We start from the raw sequence: 17,151 nt of genomic DNA, 5'->3' as shown, positions 1-17,151 counted from the left end.
TCCCTTCCCTTCCCTTCCTTTCCCCTCGACACTCACTCACTCATTCTCTCTCTCTCTCTCTCTCTCTCTCTCTCTCTCTCTCTCTCTCTCTCTCTCATCATCGTCACCTCTCCTCATTCGTCTTAGTCCTTACACTGTCTCTATTTCTTTCTCACACACACACACACACACACACACACACACACACACAGCAAGGCCAGATAATAACAGGTTTGTGCAAGGGAGGCGGAGGTGATGCTGAGAGAGAGAGAGAGAGAGAGAGAGAGAGAGAGAGAGATTAAAAAATGGAAAAAAAAGGTAAGAGAAACGAATGAATAAAATAAAGAAGATAGGAAGAAGCGAGTGAATCATATATAAAAGAAAGAAAAGGAAAATAAAGAAAAATAATGATAAATGACAATAGAGAAAAAGGAACCGCTAACACACAAACATACGTACAAAAAGGGATAAGAGGAAGGAAGCATCAAGGAAATCTGTGACGCTGAGGTTAGCATTTTACTCAACCTCTCCTCATAAAACTACGTGCCCGGAATAACGAAGAAAATGGAATAATCTGCATTTTAAAACAGGAATTTGAATATACGCATAATAAAAATATGTTTATGAATGTGATGGTACACACACACACACACACACACACACATACACGATAGATAGATACGTAGCCTATACATAAATACATACACACATTGATTGATTGATTGAGAGAGAGAGAGAGAGAGAGAGAGAGAGAGAGAGAGAGAGAGAGACAGACCAGCATATTATCCTCCCATTACGCAGTGACCAGCCGGGCCGAGGAGGGATGGGCGCTGTCAGGAGATGTGCCAGGTAATACGCCTCTTAATAATGTTCTCCCCGCCACTTACACCCCTTTCCCCCCCCCCCCTCCCCTCCCCTCCCCGTGGCGACAGCAGGAGGAACGGCAAGGGGAGGGAGGTAGAGGAGGCGGGGCGGGTCTGGTTAAAACAGTAGAAATGTGAGCATCAAGTCTGTCGTTTCCGCGCGAGGCTCCACACTCGGCGCCTCATTGCACCTCATCTCCAGGGCTCCGCGTCGCCGGTAATGAGATCATTCATTTAGAGGAACATTCCTGGCAAGAAGTTGAAGCCGCTCCACACGTAATGAGCGGAGGGAAGGGGTGGAGGGAGGGGAGGCGGTGGAGGGGGACATGAGGGGCAGAGGCAGCCACGCGCGCGACCAATGATGGAACAGACGGGACGCGGATGGGCCGGCCACGCTCCGCCCCCTGTCCGCCGGCCAATAGTCGCTGTGTATTATTTATGGTCGGGCCATTGCCAGAAGTACGGCGTTTGTGCTAATGTGTCGCCGAAAATGGGTACGAAGGCGTGTTTGCAATGCATTGTCTGCCCCCCGCCTGCACGCCCTGCCTGCCGGGGACGCGACGGCCTGGCAAGACTCACCCTCGGCCTCGGGATGGCGCGGGAAAGCCAGACAGGCACGAGGGCGAGGGCGAGACGCAACCGAGGACATTAGTGTGAGGCATCCGAGGAGGCTAATCCATGTGGCTCAGTGATCGCTGTGGCTCTGGAGAGGGAGTGTGGCTGACGCGGCCCGACGATCACGCGTGACTGGCGGAAACTGGAAACTTGGGCGCTGCAGGAACTCGCACGCACCGCCTTCTGCGTGTTTCAGTGCTTCGCGGTGATTCGTGTGTTCGGGTGCCAGCAGTGAGGCGAGGGTACACAACAGCAGTGACGTATGATGGGTTTGGCGGCGCGGCGAGGGGCGTGGAGTGTCGTAGTGAAGGAGTAATAAGATCCCAGAACCCTTGCTCGGTGCCCTCGCGTGTCTAGACTCGGGATGGTGGCGGAAGGATGCGTGAGGCGTGGGCTGGGCGCCTCCATGGCCGTCTGAACAGCTATGGTGAGTAGAGCACGAGGAAGACATAGTTAAAGATATATAGTAATTGTCCTGCCATATAGTTTTCCTCGTCTTCAGCAGCAAATACAAAGGACATGTTTTCTTGATAGTTTTACAAGTAGTTTACAGGCAGTCAGTTCAAATAAAATCCTAGAAAAGTAATGAATGGAAGTATAGTGAAAGAACATGAATAGAGCGAAATGGTTAATGGTCAGGCAGCAAATACAAAGGAGCATGTTTTCTCGATAGTTTTACAAGTAGTTTACAGGCAGTCAGTTCAAATAGCAGTCTTAGAAAAGTGATGAATGGAAGTAGTGAAAGAACATGAATAGAGCGAAATGATTAATGGTCCAGCAGCAAATACAAGGGAACATGTTTTCTGGGTAGCTTTGCAGGCAGTTTACAGGCTATCAATTTAAACAGTAGTCCAAGAAGAGTAGTCAGGAATCAAATCGAAGTAGTGAAAGAATACGTGGATAGGACAGAATGGTTAAACAAGGGAGCGAGTCACGAAGCAGTTCCACAACACCACAGAGGCAATCACAGTGTCCTCCCAGCGCTCTATACAGTAAAAGCGTAGCGTTCTTGGGAGAGGCTCGTAGGATAGCACAAACAGGTTGACAGTTAACGGCCTCAGTACTGGACGTGATGGAGTAATTATGAGTGTTGTTTCCAGGATGTTGAGAAGCTAAGAGAGACTGTGTGTGAATCTTTGTGTGTCCTGTTTAACATTTTAGCATTGTTATCATTGTTGAATTGATTGATGTTTTTATGTTTACTGTTACTGCTATTACTCACTATTACTGACACAACTACTACTACTACTGCTACTGCTACAACTACGACAACTAATATATCCTTCCTAAACTATTTACTACTTTGGGGGTGGTCGTCAGGTGTATGCGGATTCTTGCTTTAGATATAATGACTTTCTTCTCGTCTATATTTATTTATCTGGTGTTAGGTGTGTGTGTGTGTGTGTGTGTGTGTGTGTGTGTGTGTGTGTGTGTGTGTGTGAATTCTGTGGGATCTCTTTGCCACACTTCAATGGCGGGCCACATGCTCATCACCACCATAACCACCTCCACCATAACCACCTCCACCACCACAACGACCCACCAGAACCACCACCATGCCCATCACAACCACCACCACCAACACCACCACTACCGTAACCATAACCATAACCAGTGCTACCACCACCACCACCTTAACACCACCATTAAAGTAACAATCCGAACCACAGCATTCCTCCTCCCCCCTCCCCCCTCCCCCTCCTCACTACCTCCACCACCATCACCCTCACCACCACCAGAACCATCTTTACTGCCTCGGGTCTCACACCTTCCTCGTTTTCCCATCACCACTATCTTTGCCTTCATCGTCACGCCTTCACAACAACGATAGAAACTAATACTACTACCACCACTACCACTACTACTACTACTACTACTACTACTACTACTACTACTATATCATTACAACTTTCCACATCGCCTTCCTTCAAACCCTCTAAAACTAACGCCATTCACACCATCACTAACTAAACTTAACTATACTATCAAACAACATCCCAAGAGACAGCTTTTCTATTATTTTTTTCTTACTTAATCACCAAAAAAGTAAGAAAGAGGAAAGGAACTACGAGTAACACGCACCTTTCATTGTCTAGTTTTTTTTTTTTTTTTAGGTGTTCATCACGGTTCAACATTAATTAACCTGTTTGCGGACAATTAGTAGAGGGCGCAGGTAGTGTTTCGTGCGTCGGGGAAACTAATCCTCCTCTCCCTCAATCTGATACAGCATTCTTTTGGGGCGAAACGGGAAGATTACACGTACGACCGCAGGATATTCTCTCTCTCTCTCTCTCTCTCTCTCTCTCTCTCTCTCTCTCTCTCTCTCTCTCTCTCTCTCTCTCTCTCTCTCTCTCTGTGGGTGTGTGTGTGTGTGTGTGTGTGTGTGTGTGTGTGTGTGTGTGTGTGTGTGTGTGTGTGTGCATATCACTCTCACTTTTCCTTTCCGTGGAGTGATTGGTTTGCTTTCACTATCGTTTCCAATCACACACACACACACACACACACACACACACAGCATATACGCCCCCAACTACCAACACCACTACCACCCCTGCCACCACCCTACCACCGTCACCACCACCACCGCCGCCGCCGCCGCCAGGTCTCTAAACAGTACTCGGTCTGAACACAAGCAAACAATTCGAGGCCGCGAGGGTAAGCAAACAAGTATTTTCGTGGACCTAAACGTTTTGGTGCTCGTGTCCAAACAGTGCGAGGATTAACAACTGTATGGTGGAGGTGCCCGAGGTGGTGGTGGTGAAGGTAGTGGTGGTGGTGGTGTTGATAGGGGTAGTGGTGGTGGTGGTGGTGGTCGTGTCAAGGGGGGAGAGAGAGGAAGAGGGAGGAAGAGCGAATGGGAGGAATGGAAAGAAAAGGAAAGGCGAGGGCTATAGAGTGCAATAGAAATACGAAGGTCACACACACACACAGTTCTAAGATTAATTGATATACAGATTAATTAAACAAGTAAGAGATGGATGAACGAAGGGAGAGGAGACTGGACGCTGACTTGTTGACTGATGTAAATATTAATAGATAAACAGAGAGAGAGAGAGAGAGAGAGAGAGAGAGAGAGAGAGAGAGAGAGAGAGAGACTGACATACATACATACATACATATATACATAAAAATTACATTGGAAGAACCTGAAGAGCATGGTCAAAAAATTGCTCGATGGGTCTCTTGAAACTTCCCCCTCTTGGAAGTTTAAGTCGTAGGAAGGGTGAGATACCGTGGTAGAAGTAAGGCTGTTTGTTCCCTTTAGAAGAACACGAAGGGATGGAGGAGGAAATAACGGAAGTAAGGTTGCTCCAGTAAAAATAAAAGGGAATGAAGGATGGAATACAATAGAAGTAGGGATGTTCCAGTGAAGAATATGACGGAATGCAGGAGGAAACACAATGGAAGTAGGATGTTCCAGTGAACGATATGAAGGAAAAAAGTCACTGATTCACTCTTGCATTTGAAATTTGGACAGCATGGAGATGAACTTGAGAACGTCTTATGTAACGAGGCCTGTCTGTAATCCTGTTTAAATATTTTCCACGAGTATGTAATCCCCTATTCACATATATATTATGCAACTAAAACGCCTTCAAGATAAGTATAGATAGATAGAAAGACTTATAAAGCGACCTATCTTAATACTCTCCTGAATTTGTTCCTCTTACACTTTACACTTTTCTACACTTTACACTTTTACATTTTTCTTTTCGTATCGGCGGTGTTTGCGTATACCCTTCGTTTACTTCCACAGATAAGTGTAAAAGTCAGCAGTTAATCGATCGCTGTAGGCTGTGTACACTCTCGGGATGAAGTATTTGCAATATTCTGTACGTCTGCCTGGCCTGGGGTTGGAAGGGACAGGGCTTTGATGTGTTGATGCTGCGCTGATGCTGTGCTGATGCTGCGTTGATCCTGCGGGCTTGTGTGATGTTCGTTGCCTTTTAACTGTTGACCCTCGATCGATATATCCGTCTGTCTATCCGTATTTATGTCTGTCTGTCTCTGTCTGTTAACCGATTTGTCAGTGCTCTCTTCCTCTGTCTGTCTCTGTCTGTTAACCGATTTGTCAGTGCTCTCTTCCTCTGTCTGTCTCTGTCTGTTAACCGATTTGTCAGTGCATCTCTTCGTGTGTTTGTCTTTCCTTTTTACTCGTTTGTTCAATCTTCTTTCTACCTGGTTGTCTGTCTGTCTCTTTCATACGCCAGTCCGTCTGTTTGTCTGTTCAGTCGTCTATTTATACGTCGAATCATCTGTTTATCCGTCTTTCTGTCTTTCCATTGGTCCGTTCGCCCGCCTGTTTTCCGTCCATCCATGCCGTTCTGTCTGTCTATCCGTTCCTTTGTCTATCCATTCGTAAATCCGCCTGCTTGTCTGTCTTTTTCCCCGTCCATTCGTCCGCCTGTTTTCCGTCCACTCCCATTTGTCGGTTTGCTTCTTCACCCATCTCTCCGTCTGTCTGTCTGCCCGTTCGTCCCACCACCTATCTGTTCATCTGCCCGTCTCGTCCGCCCGTCCATCTGTTTGTCCATTCGTCTGTTCAACCATCCGTCTGTCCGTCCATCTGCCCTCCGTCCGTCCCTTCCCCGCCATCAAACATGCAGTGGTCGGCCGCGGGTTCAATGCGGCTCAACCCTCGTTAGTAACTGGCCTCTTTGTATTGATTGTTCTCCAGGTTGTTTGGTGTCCTCCTGCACGTGTGTGTGTGTGTGTGTGTGTGTGTGTGTGCTGGATAGTTACCTTCATACATAGGACTGTTTACTTCCTCTGCTGTTCCTCTGCTAGCATATATTTCGAAGCCCGTCCGTCGGTGATGTAGGATTGGAAGTTGTACACAATCTTAGGATACCTTCATACATAGGACTGTTTACTTCCTCTGCTGTTCCTTTGTTAACATATATTTCGAAGTCTGTCTGTCAGTGATGTAAGATTAGAAGTTGTGCACAATCGTAGGATATTGCATACGCCCCCCTTCTTATCCCCCCCCCCCCCGAATGATGTCTGTCCTCTGATTGACTGATTGGGCATCTGTCAGGTTCGGTTGCGGTGGTATAACACTCGAAACCGTCCAACCATACACGCTTCAGTCTTCGTATGAGCCTCAAAAAAAGTTGGAAAGTTTCGTTTAGTCGGCGCAACATCTGTGGTCATATGCCGGGTATGAGCCCCAAGGGAAGACGATCTGACGTAAGGAAATGGCTGATGGGACGGTCACAGGCTGCTGAGGATACGCGGGTGACAGTCCTCTAAAGTCTAAACCAGAGTTCTTCAGAGTACCGGAAGCGTCCCAGTATTGTTAAGCGGGTGTCCCCTCACTAGACCGTTACCTCCTTAGTAATATGAAACTAACATCCGTATTCAGAATCGTTTCGAGTATGTCATGATTAATATTTTCCAAGGCCAAGGATATGGTTAGTCAAGCTTTCATTTTTTTTTTTTTTACGTAGAGGTGCAAAGGCTTTATAAAATTATCCTTAGACCTATTAAATGATCCATGAAAACCCCCATAACTAGTACTACGTGAGCTTTTTCATCAAACAGGTGTTCATAGGTGTCTAAGGGCCAGTTTTACAGTCCAGTACAGCAAGTTCGTAAGCGCCCCAACCAAACACAAAATACTACGAAAATTCCTTGTAATGTGTTTGCGATTGATATAAATAGGATTAAATTTCAGCAGACCACACGGGAAGTCTCTTTAGTATCTGGTATTGCGAAGAAAAAGCGGATCATTGTGGAAATTATAGCTTGGTTTGGGTGCTTACAATGACTCTGTTGGACTGTGGAACTGACCCTAAATGTGTGAGAATACGAAAGGAAGTAAATACCAAGTGGAAAAAGGTGCTGTCACGATAATTCAAAATGGTAAGGTATATGTAAAGTTGTGGGCGTATGCTGTATAGCCGCAAGATTCATGTATATAATAAAACGAAGTGTGGTGAGAAAAAAACCTTGATCACCATTCTAAACCATCATTAAGTAACGGTGCTGCTTCATTGTGGTGACTCGAGCTGCCGTGAGCCTCTAGCCGAGTGTATCAGCTGATTGCGCCGCGACCACATGCAGTCACCCGATCCTGGCCTGGCTGCGTCCCGGGAAGCCGCCACCTGCTGCCTCAAAGCCCTTCTACGGTTTCCTCTGGTTTCCCTTCCTCTCCCTGGGCATAGACGTAACAATGAGTGGTGGACGCAGGCTTGGGTATGAGGGTTATTTTTTTTATCGTAAGGGAAGCAGCACAAAGGCAATAATAAATGACTAACAAAAACCCGCTAATCACTGCTCCTGTATAACGAAAGTAGAAGTGAGTGGACATGAAAGTAGAAGTGAGTGGACATGAAAGTAGAAGTGAGTGGACAGGAAAGTAGAACTGAGTGGCCAAAAGAGAGATAGGCTAAAGATGAGGGACACACACACACACACACACACACACACACACACACACACACACACACACACACACACACACACACACACCTCCCCCTTCCCCCCACCCCTCACTCTCCCCCCTCCAGCTACACACACAATAGCACATAGATCATCAGTCTCAAAAATCCGATCGGGGTTGATTCACCGTGATCCTGATAATGACGTGTACTCAATGGTCCTCTTTGGCACGGGATAAAAAGCGTCGTGAGTCCGTGCTAATGACCGTCAGCCACGCCAAACATCATCATCCGGGAGCCTCGAGAGAGCGTGCGCGTCCCCCCATGCATCCACAGCGCGCATATCGTCACCCTCATAAAATAATCGCCCATGTCACTTTTCACCGATTTCCAGGTTTTTGTCTACATCAATTTTTCATCATGTGACGCCCGTTTCTGTAGAGGTGCCTTCGTCATTCAGGGTTTGAGTGTTCTAGAATTGGCCTTTTCAGTTCTGCCTAAATCTTGAGCCAAATGAGATAAGGACAGTTCTTTTCTGATTTCCTGTAAAGTAGAAAATAATGACTTAGGCGGTTTGTTTACGGTGACGATATTCCGGACCGTACTTTCCAACGCTTTCGTCTTTTACATCAACAATTTCCAAAGGCCGAAAAGGAGATCAATTGGGTTTTAATGAGTGTTCTTTAAGGTTCATGGTACAGGAGAATGGTGAAGCTACTGCAAGAGCTATAAAAACTACAGATGGAAATGCCCAGAACTCCTACAAAGCCTTAGCAAATGTGTGTACCTGGGCACCGATATGTTTAAGAGTATGATCACCCTCCGTCCCGCCGCCACGCCAAGGCCACGACTATTGAGATGGACAGTACTCGTAGGCACCCACATTAGTGCTCTTATAATGAAAGTTGGATAAAAAGATAGATATAGACTTTTGGCCACTCCTCTTAATTAACTTTTTTTAATAGGAGTAGTGATTTACAGGCTTTTTTTTCATTTTCTTTTTTTTTCCCTTGAGCTGTCTCCTTTACTGTAAAAGAAAAAAGATAGATAGATAAAGATAGATTCAAATGCGATGGTAAAGAGTGACCAGCTCATCTTCAGCTCAGCAAATCTCGTAATACAATAAGGAATGAAAGTATTAGCGACCTTATAGTGAAAGTTAAATAAAAAAGATAGATAAAGATAGATAGATAAAGAGACGGTAAGAGTGATGAAAGCGATGGCAAAGAGTGACCAGCACATCATCAGCTCAGCAAATCTCGTAATACAATAAGGAATGAAAGTATTAGCGACCTTATAGTGAAAGTTAAATAAAAAAAGATAGAGACAGATAGATAGATAAAGAGACAGTAGGAGTGATGATTGTGATGGTAGAGATTCACCAGCACATCATCAGCTCAGCAAATCTCGTAATACAATAAGGAATGAAAGTATTAGCGACCTTATAGTGAAAGTTAAATAAAAAAAGATAGAGATAGATAGATAAAGAGACAGTAGGAGTGATGATTGTGATGGTAGAGATTCACCAGCACATCATCATCTCAGCAAATCTCGTAATGCAATAAGAAACGCCAAGGAAAAAAAACACAAGCAGGCCACTTCAAGAACATCAACGCCTTTGCGGACGTGACTAAATGTTCTTGGGAAACCACTACAAAGATATCAAACACTTATGGCATGATGTATTTACCTTTATTTCAAAACCTCGTAAAACCGTATACTCGAGTTTATCAGCTTTACCAGTCATTTCAACAATTCAATTAGTCATATGGTTGTTGAAACTTATTAGCGTTCAGTATGATGTCTAATTCAATTGTTATGTGTTGATGCAAAGTTATGCCTTTCGGACCCAGTTGTGTGTGTGTGTGTGTGTGTGTGTGTGTGTGTGTGTGTGTGTGTGTGTGTGTGTGCACTTTACACATGAATACGTCTATGAAGAACTTGTGAACTTAGTAAAAAACAACTTAAAAGAACATGCCCACCACCGCCATCCTTGTATAACTTATCGTACTAAAGTGATGCCCCTCCTCCTCTCTCGGGAACAGCGTCACTACAGCATATTCTTAACCGACTCCCACTGGATGACAGAAGAGAAAGAGGCAGAATGTATCATTCTTATATAGCCGCTTCAGAACTGTTCTCATCCCTATATATAATGCGAGATGCTCCTTCAGTCGTTCGCGATCCTTAGATAACACGCTATCATTGTGTTTGTCCTAAAGCTTTAACTTGCTCCGCCGTCTTTTCCATGCATATACGTCCGTGTGATTCAGTATAAAAGATGTACATACGAACTTGACAGCATGCATCTTCTATTTGATCTTTTTGTATTGTGTGTGGAGGGGGTGGATACGTGGGAGAGTCTGAGGGGATGATGGGTGGGTGGGTGCGGGTGTGAGTGAGGGTAGGGACATTGCTGGGCTGGTAGGTGAGTGTGCATGAGGGGGCGGGGGGTGCTGCATTGTAAAGAGAGATTAGAACACGATAAAAGGTTGTATGTGGAAATGTAAAGATGCATGTAAAAGAAGGGAGAGGTAATGAATGTGGAGTCGAGGGGGTTGAGAGGGGGAGGAGAAGATTGGTGGAGTCAACGCAATAAAAATAAAAAAGAAGCGTGAATCTGACTGTCATTGAGGCCTAAACAGGTTGACATGAGCTACCAAATTTAGTCATGTCTCGTTAATTCATTCCACCTTCCCTCTCCGCATGTTACTTCGGGACATCACATCACACTCCCCTATGCCACCTCATGTGTCATATCCTCACCTTACATCACCTCTCCACACCTCAAATCACGTCTCCTCACCTCACCTTACGCTCTGTTGCTTTATGTCATCTCATGTCGCTTGTTATCTATCACCTTACACCACCTTGTCATATCTCCCCCACCTCATCTCACTTCATTCCGTGTCACATCACTTCACCTCAACTTTATTCCGTGGCACATCATCTCACCTCATCTCATACCTCACCTCTCCTCCCCTCCCCTCACATGGCTTTACAAGACCTTACATCACTTCACATTATATAACATAACATTGTCACCTCATGTCACCTCACCACCTTTTTTTTTAGTCACATCACCTCCCTTCACGTCACATCATATCACATCCCACTTCTCACCTCCCCTCCCATAGCTTTGCAAGACCTCACATCACCTCATCTTATTCCACATCACCTCGCATGACCAATTCACCTCACATCACCTTACATGACCTCAACACCTCACCTCATGTCACATCACTTCGCAAGACCAACTCACCTCACCTTACATCACCTCACATCACCTCACCTCATCACACCTCACCTCACATTTCCTTACCTCAACTCACATCCTTCGGGCTTTTTTTTTTTCTTTCTTCCCCTCTTCCTTTCTTTACATATCTTTACTACTGTCCCGTTCCTTCGCCACTCTTCCTTCGTCTCCTTCCTACTCATGTCTATTTTGCTTATCCTTATAACCTCATGTCCTTCCACCCTCACTTTCTTTCGTCTTTTTTTTTCATCCATTCGACTTTCTCTTGCCTATATTTCCCTTCCTTTCCCCTTCGTCACTTTCCTATTCATATGTATTGCTGATCCTCGTCACCTTATGTTCCCTCACGTCTTTCATGTCCTTATTACCTCATGTCCCCTCACGTCACTCATGTCGCCGTGTATTCCAGGCATGAGTGTGGGCGGCGGCGGCGGCAGGAGAACTTGTTGGTGAAGGCAGGCACAGCGGCGGCGGCGGCGGCGTCAGGAGGAGCAGCTGCGGCGGAGCGTCAGGTGGGGGCAGCAGCAGCAGCATGAGGGGGGGCGCCGTGCTGCTGAGGGCGGCGGTCGGGGCGCTCCTGCTGCTGACCTGCCCGGCCCTTGCCAGGATAGTCGGCTCCTGGATGTAAGTGGCTGCTAAGCCTTGCCTTCTCTCCCTTCCTCCTCCTCTTCCTTATTCGCCTTCCTTCCTTCCTTCCTTCCTCTTCCTTATTTTTGTTTTGCCTTCTTTCACTTCCTCCTTCTCTTCCTTATTCGCCTTCCTTCCTTCTTCTTCCTTATTCTTTCCTTGTCTTCTTGCCTTATTTCCCTTTCTCCTTCTCTTCCTTCCTTCCTCCTCCTTATTCTTGCTTTCTTCCCTTCTTCCTCCTCTTCCTTAATCGCCTTCCTTCCTTCCTTCCTTCCTCCTCCTTATCCTTGCTTTCTTCCCTTCTTCCTCCTCTTCCTTAATCGCCTTCCTTCCTTCCTTCCTTCCTTCCTCCTCCTTATTCTTGCTTTCTTCCCTTCTTCCTCCTCTTCCTTAATCGCCTTCCTTCCTCTTCCTTATCCTTGCTTTCTTCCCTTCCTCCTCCTCTTCCTTAATCGCCTTCCTTCCTCCTCCTTATCCTTGCTTTCTTCCCTTCTTCCTCCTCTTCCTTAATCGCCTTCCTTCCTCCTCCTTATCCTCCTTCCTTCCTCCTCCTTATCCTTGCTTTCTTCCCTTCCTCCTCCTCTTCCTGATTCGCCTCTTCCTTTACTTACTTATACCTTATTTTATACGATTTTTCGCTTTCTTCGTTTTTTCTTCCTTTGGGTTTTCTTTGTCTTTCTTTCTTTATCTATTATTACGATCTTCCCCTTCCTTCACTTCTCTTCCTTTCGTTTTTTTTCCTTTCTTCCTTCCCATCTTTCTTTATAACCACTTGCCTTCACGACCTTCCCCTTTTCTTTACTTTTTTCTTATCTTCCTCCTTACCATCATTTCCTTTCTTTACTTTTCTCCCTTTCAGCGGGGGTTTTTTCCTCCTCTTACTTTCTCATCGCATCTTCTCTCCTTTCCCCTCCTTTGCTTGTCTTACTTTAGGGCTTATTGTCTTGTTTCCTCCGCTTCTTCCTCTCTCTTTTTCTCTTTACCGCCTTTCCCTTCCTTTCGTTTTCCTTCCTTTGGGGTTTCTCTGTCTTTCTTCCTTCTCTTCCTTTCCTTACTTACCTTTACGAGTTTCCCCTTTCCTCGTTTTCCTTTCTTTGGGGTTTCTCTATCTCGCTTCCTTCTCCTCTTCCTTTACGCTTCCTCTTTTTTGTCCGCCCTCCTCTTCTTCCTTTATCTGCTTATTTTCTTCTCTTTCCTCTTCCTTTGCCTCTCTTCCTTGCTGCTTTAGTTTTCTTCCTCCGCCTCTTCCTTTTTTTCTGTTCATCTTCTCCACTTTTCCTTTACCTCTCTGTCTTTTGGGTTTTGCTTGTCTTTCCTCCTTCGCTTCTTCCTTTCTTTACTCATCTTACCCCTTTCCCCCTCCTTCGCCACTCTTCCATTCATCTTTCTCTAAGTTTCCTCCGCCTCCTCCTTTTTCTTTTCATCTTCTCCGCCTTCCTCTTCCTTTACTTTTCTTTCTTTTTGGGTTTTCTTGTCTTTCCTCCTTTTCTTTCTTTTTGGGTTTTCTTGTCTTTCCTCCTTCGCTTCTTCCTTTCTTTACTCATCTTACCCCTTTCCCCCTCCTTTGCCAGTCTTCCATTCATCTTTCTCTAAGTTTCCTTCGTTCTCTCCTTCTTTTTGATTTTCCTTTCACTGCTTATCCTTCCACACTCACTCTCCTATCTTTTTTTTCTTCTTGTTCACTCGCCCTTCTTTTGTTTCTTCATCTTTCTTTCCCCTTTGTATCTCTTCCCTTCATTATTGCTAGTCTTTATTTCCTCTTCCTTCGTTTCTTTCCTGGCCATATTCTTTCACTTTCACCTTCATTTTCCTTATTTTTTTATTTCTTTTCCTGTCATTTGCTTTTCTTACATTCAGCGTTTGTTTCTTCTTCCTTCGCTTCTCTTCCATTCTATTTTCCTCGCTTATCTTTCCCTTTCTTCCCCCTGCTTAAGCCTCCCTTCCTTTCATCTCTCTGATTATCTCTCCCCTTCTCACTAATTCTTTTGCCTTTCCTCCTATCACCTTTGCTAATTTTCCTTCCTCCTCTTTTTTTAATATTTCATCCGTTCGTTTTTTCTGTGTTTCCTGTCCCTCTCTTCCATTACCTTTCTGCAGTCATCTTTTTTCCTCCCTTCCATTCGCTTTTCTTTGCTCTCCTTTTCCTTAATTGATCCTGACTCGTACTTGCTTGTCTGTCTTGTTTCATCATACCTCTCCCTTACGTTCCTCTACCTTGCAAATTTCTCTGCGGTGTGCTTCCTCACCAGAACTCACGGTACCTCTTCTTCACCGTCTTTCCTGACCTTCATTTCCTTTACATTTCTTTTCATCCCTTTTCTTCCTCCTCTAGTTATCTTTCCAAAGCTTCCTTCTCTTCCACCCCATTGCCTACCCCGATACGTCTATATACCTTACTCTGCGCACCCTTATATTCGTGTGATGTCGATTGGTTTGATAACTTTTTGTACTAGATATTTGTGATACTCTACCTTTAGTACACTTGTTCTGTTCATTAGCACTTTTCTTAGGTTAGTTGATGTTTTTACCTCGCCAGTTCCCGCACGGAGGGTATTTGAGCCCCGAGAGTGACTGTCTGGCCAGTACAGTGAACTTATCAATGTTGTCTCGGCAGGAACCTTGGCCTGCAGGGCTACGAGGTGTGGAGGAACCCGCAGATTTACCTGATCGGCTCCCAGCCACTGTGCACGCAAATCCCGGGGCTGTCCCTGGGCCAGACCAAGCTGTGCCAACTGTACCAGGACCACATGGGCAGCGTGGGCCGCGGTGCCAAGACGGGCATCCACGAGTGCCAGTTTCAGTTCAGGCACCGCAGGTGGAACTGTTCCACCGTGGACGACTCGACGGTGTTCGGCCCCGTCCTGCAGATTCGTGAGTTTAGAGACACACATGTCCAAAGCCAACTATTTGATATATGAATGTTTAATCCTTAAAATTGTTAAGATAAAAATAAGTTTATTTTCTATTTAGGAAAATAAAATAAAAAGTTTTTAGAAGCAAAACTATAGGGCGATAGCATAGGGGGTAGATCTATCACCCTTAGGTACAGGTCGTGTCCAAGCGTCCTCCCAGCACGAACAACACGCCCATATTAGTGGTATGAAAGGCTCATACAATGTATATAAAATCGGGTGTAAGCATTCATGAATTCTCGTATTTATATTCCTTTCGCAGAATTTATATCTTGAAAACTAGTATAAAAATATCAGTTATTTGTTTTAAGCGCTTACAGTGACATTTACAACACGTGTGATCCCCCTGCAGCCAGCCGTGAGGCAGCGTTCGCCCACGCCATCGCCTCGGCGGGCGTGGTGTACAGCGTGTCGCGGGCGTGCCGGGACGGGCAGCTCACCACCTGCAGCTGCTCGCCCGCCCGCCGCCCCAAGGATCTCAATAAGGAGTGGATCTGGGGCGGCTGCGGCGACAACGTGGAATACGGATACAAGTAAGTCTCCCACAACACCTTTACTGTCTTGCTTCTTCGTCACAGGACAAGGATTGAGGGGCTATTACACTGGGCAAATTCTCCGTGGATCTTCAGTCAAACCACGATTTCCGCTGGCGTGGTTCTCATTTGTTTTTTGTTATTGCTGATGATGATGATGGTGAGTAATACCGTCGTCCTTCGGTGAAATCTACCGTAGCTTTGGAAGATCGTGGACACGTCAGAAAACCACGGAAATATGAGAACCACGCCAGCGGAAATCGTGGTTTGACTGAAGATCCACGGAAAATTGGCCGTGTAAAGGCCCCTTTATTCTGTGCAGCCATTTCAGTGTCTGTTTCTTTTGATTTAGTTGTTCAGTCAATTACATACAATCATATCCAAGCAGCACCGCCCTGTATACGTGTCTGCTGTTAAATTAGTATATCTCGTAACAAGTTTCGATGTGTAACTTGGGTCAAACAGGTTTTAGAAGGGTTCCAAATTGCACCTAATATATATTTCACCTTGGCTGAGCATGAAAAATAACATCTAACAATAGGCTGCCTGTCTGTTGCGTCTGTATGAAGGGTGCCAATCTTTGTGATCGACTGTCTTCGCGTTTGTTCATTTGTTTATTTTTCTGACACTGCGAACCTCTGCTTGTTTGGCTTTCAGGTATAGTACTTGTCACAAATGGTATCTCAATCATTTTCCTCCTAATTAAATACGTAGTTGTAGTTTTTTTTCCGGTAGTTTTGTGATTTCGGCACAGTCATTATTATGTCTGACTTCAGCTGTGGTAAGTGCCTTTTCAAACCCTGTTGCATATGCCATCACTGTAATTTGCTTTGTGTTTTATTAAAAAAGGTTGTTTTATTAGACAGCACAGATTGTTTACTGATTAAGAGGTTACTTACTGATGCATATCAACTCAGGTGTAGCTACACTAAACTACCAGAAGCCTTAAGTTCATAGAATATTTGTTCTCTTCTTCCTGTATACCAGTAAAATTTGCACATGTACTTATATATCGGCCACCACCATTATCACAGCTCTTGTAAATAAGATGGCAGCAGGTTCAGGGTCAAGAACAGAATACTTGATTGTCAGTGCTGTCGAGAACCACTGTGCTTCGCCAAGTGTAAACCGCGGTTGTATCGACACATGAAGCTGAAACAGTTATTAATGGGGGTGGCAAGTCCGGGTTGGCAGGGGACCGAGACCAGCCGGGGAGGGGGAGGGAGAAGCGATACTAGAATAACGCTAGATATCTAATTATCCCTTTATTCCCGTCACTTCTGTAACTAGTATGCAGCTAATGAAAATGGAAATCAGCAAGGAGAACAGTAGTGGCACAGGGGATGGTATTGATAGGATACTTTTATACATCTTTCAAGCAGATACTGACCAGAATGGAGAAAATAGACCACAGCAACTAACACACACAAACAAACACACCAGTGCCCTTTCCCTCGTCGTTGGCGTTGCATCGTCGCTCTTCATCGCGTCGTGCTTGCAGTAAGTCTCCCAAAGTGTCACGTGCCCGATAAGGCTGTTGTCTGGGATCTCTTCTAGTCTGGAAAGTTCAATAATTAATCCCCTTGACTGGTGCTTCTGATGATGGGATTTCATTTTAAACTACATCCCAGTTCTAGTCTCCTTGAGACTCTGAGCGGGATTATGCTTATTCATGTAGCCGCTCCTGTGCTCACGTTATAGTTGCCATTGTACTTGACACAGTGAAGTACTGCTAAATGTTGGTCATGGAAATCCAAAAGCAGAAAGTTCAATATCAAACATTCATCATTATATCAATCATCAAAATTGCTGCCCTGCAGAAAAGCCTCTTTTTCTGTTGGAAAGGGAAATATTGCATGTGTGTGAAGTAACCACAGTTGAATCCTGCACTGAGGAATTATCTAGACAAGGGAATACACACACACAGCACAACACAACGCTCAACACACACCACAACGCACAACGCACAACACACACCACAAC

The 17,151-nt window shown here is 45.2% G+C and overlaps 1 protein-coding gene across 1 annotated transcript in view; it reads left to right on the top strand.

Moving 5' to 3' along the window:
* Positions 1 to 1,211: 1,211 nt before the first annotated feature.
* LOC127003776 (protein Wnt-5b-like) overlaps positions 1,212 to 17,151 on the top strand; it is a 26,033-nt gene continuing 10,093 nt past the window's right edge. Inside the window, exons 1-4 of the mRNA XM_050870796.1 lie at positions 1,212 to 1,884; positions 11,506 to 11,720; positions 14,338 to 14,594; positions 14,988 to 15,168. Of these exons, the coding sequence (XP_050726753.1) occupies positions 11,629 to 11,720; positions 14,338 to 14,594; positions 14,988 to 15,168 (530 nt within the window). The 5' untranslated portion in view covers positions 1,212 to 1,884; positions 11,506 to 11,628. The remainder of the gene's footprint in view (positions 1,885 to 11,505; positions 11,721 to 14,337; positions 14,595 to 14,987; positions 15,169 to 17,151) is intronic.

This window comes from Eriocheir sinensis, chromosome 26 (assembly GCF_024679095.1).
Source record: "Eriocheir sinensis breed Jianghai 21 chromosome 26, ASM2467909v1, whole genome shotgun sequence".
Classification (NCBI taxonomy): domain Eukaryota; kingdom Metazoa; phylum Arthropoda; class Malacostraca; order Decapoda; family Varunidae; genus Eriocheir; species Eriocheir sinensis.
Note: the sequence above shows the minus strand (reverse complement) of the source record. Positions and strands in the feature narration are given on the sequence as shown.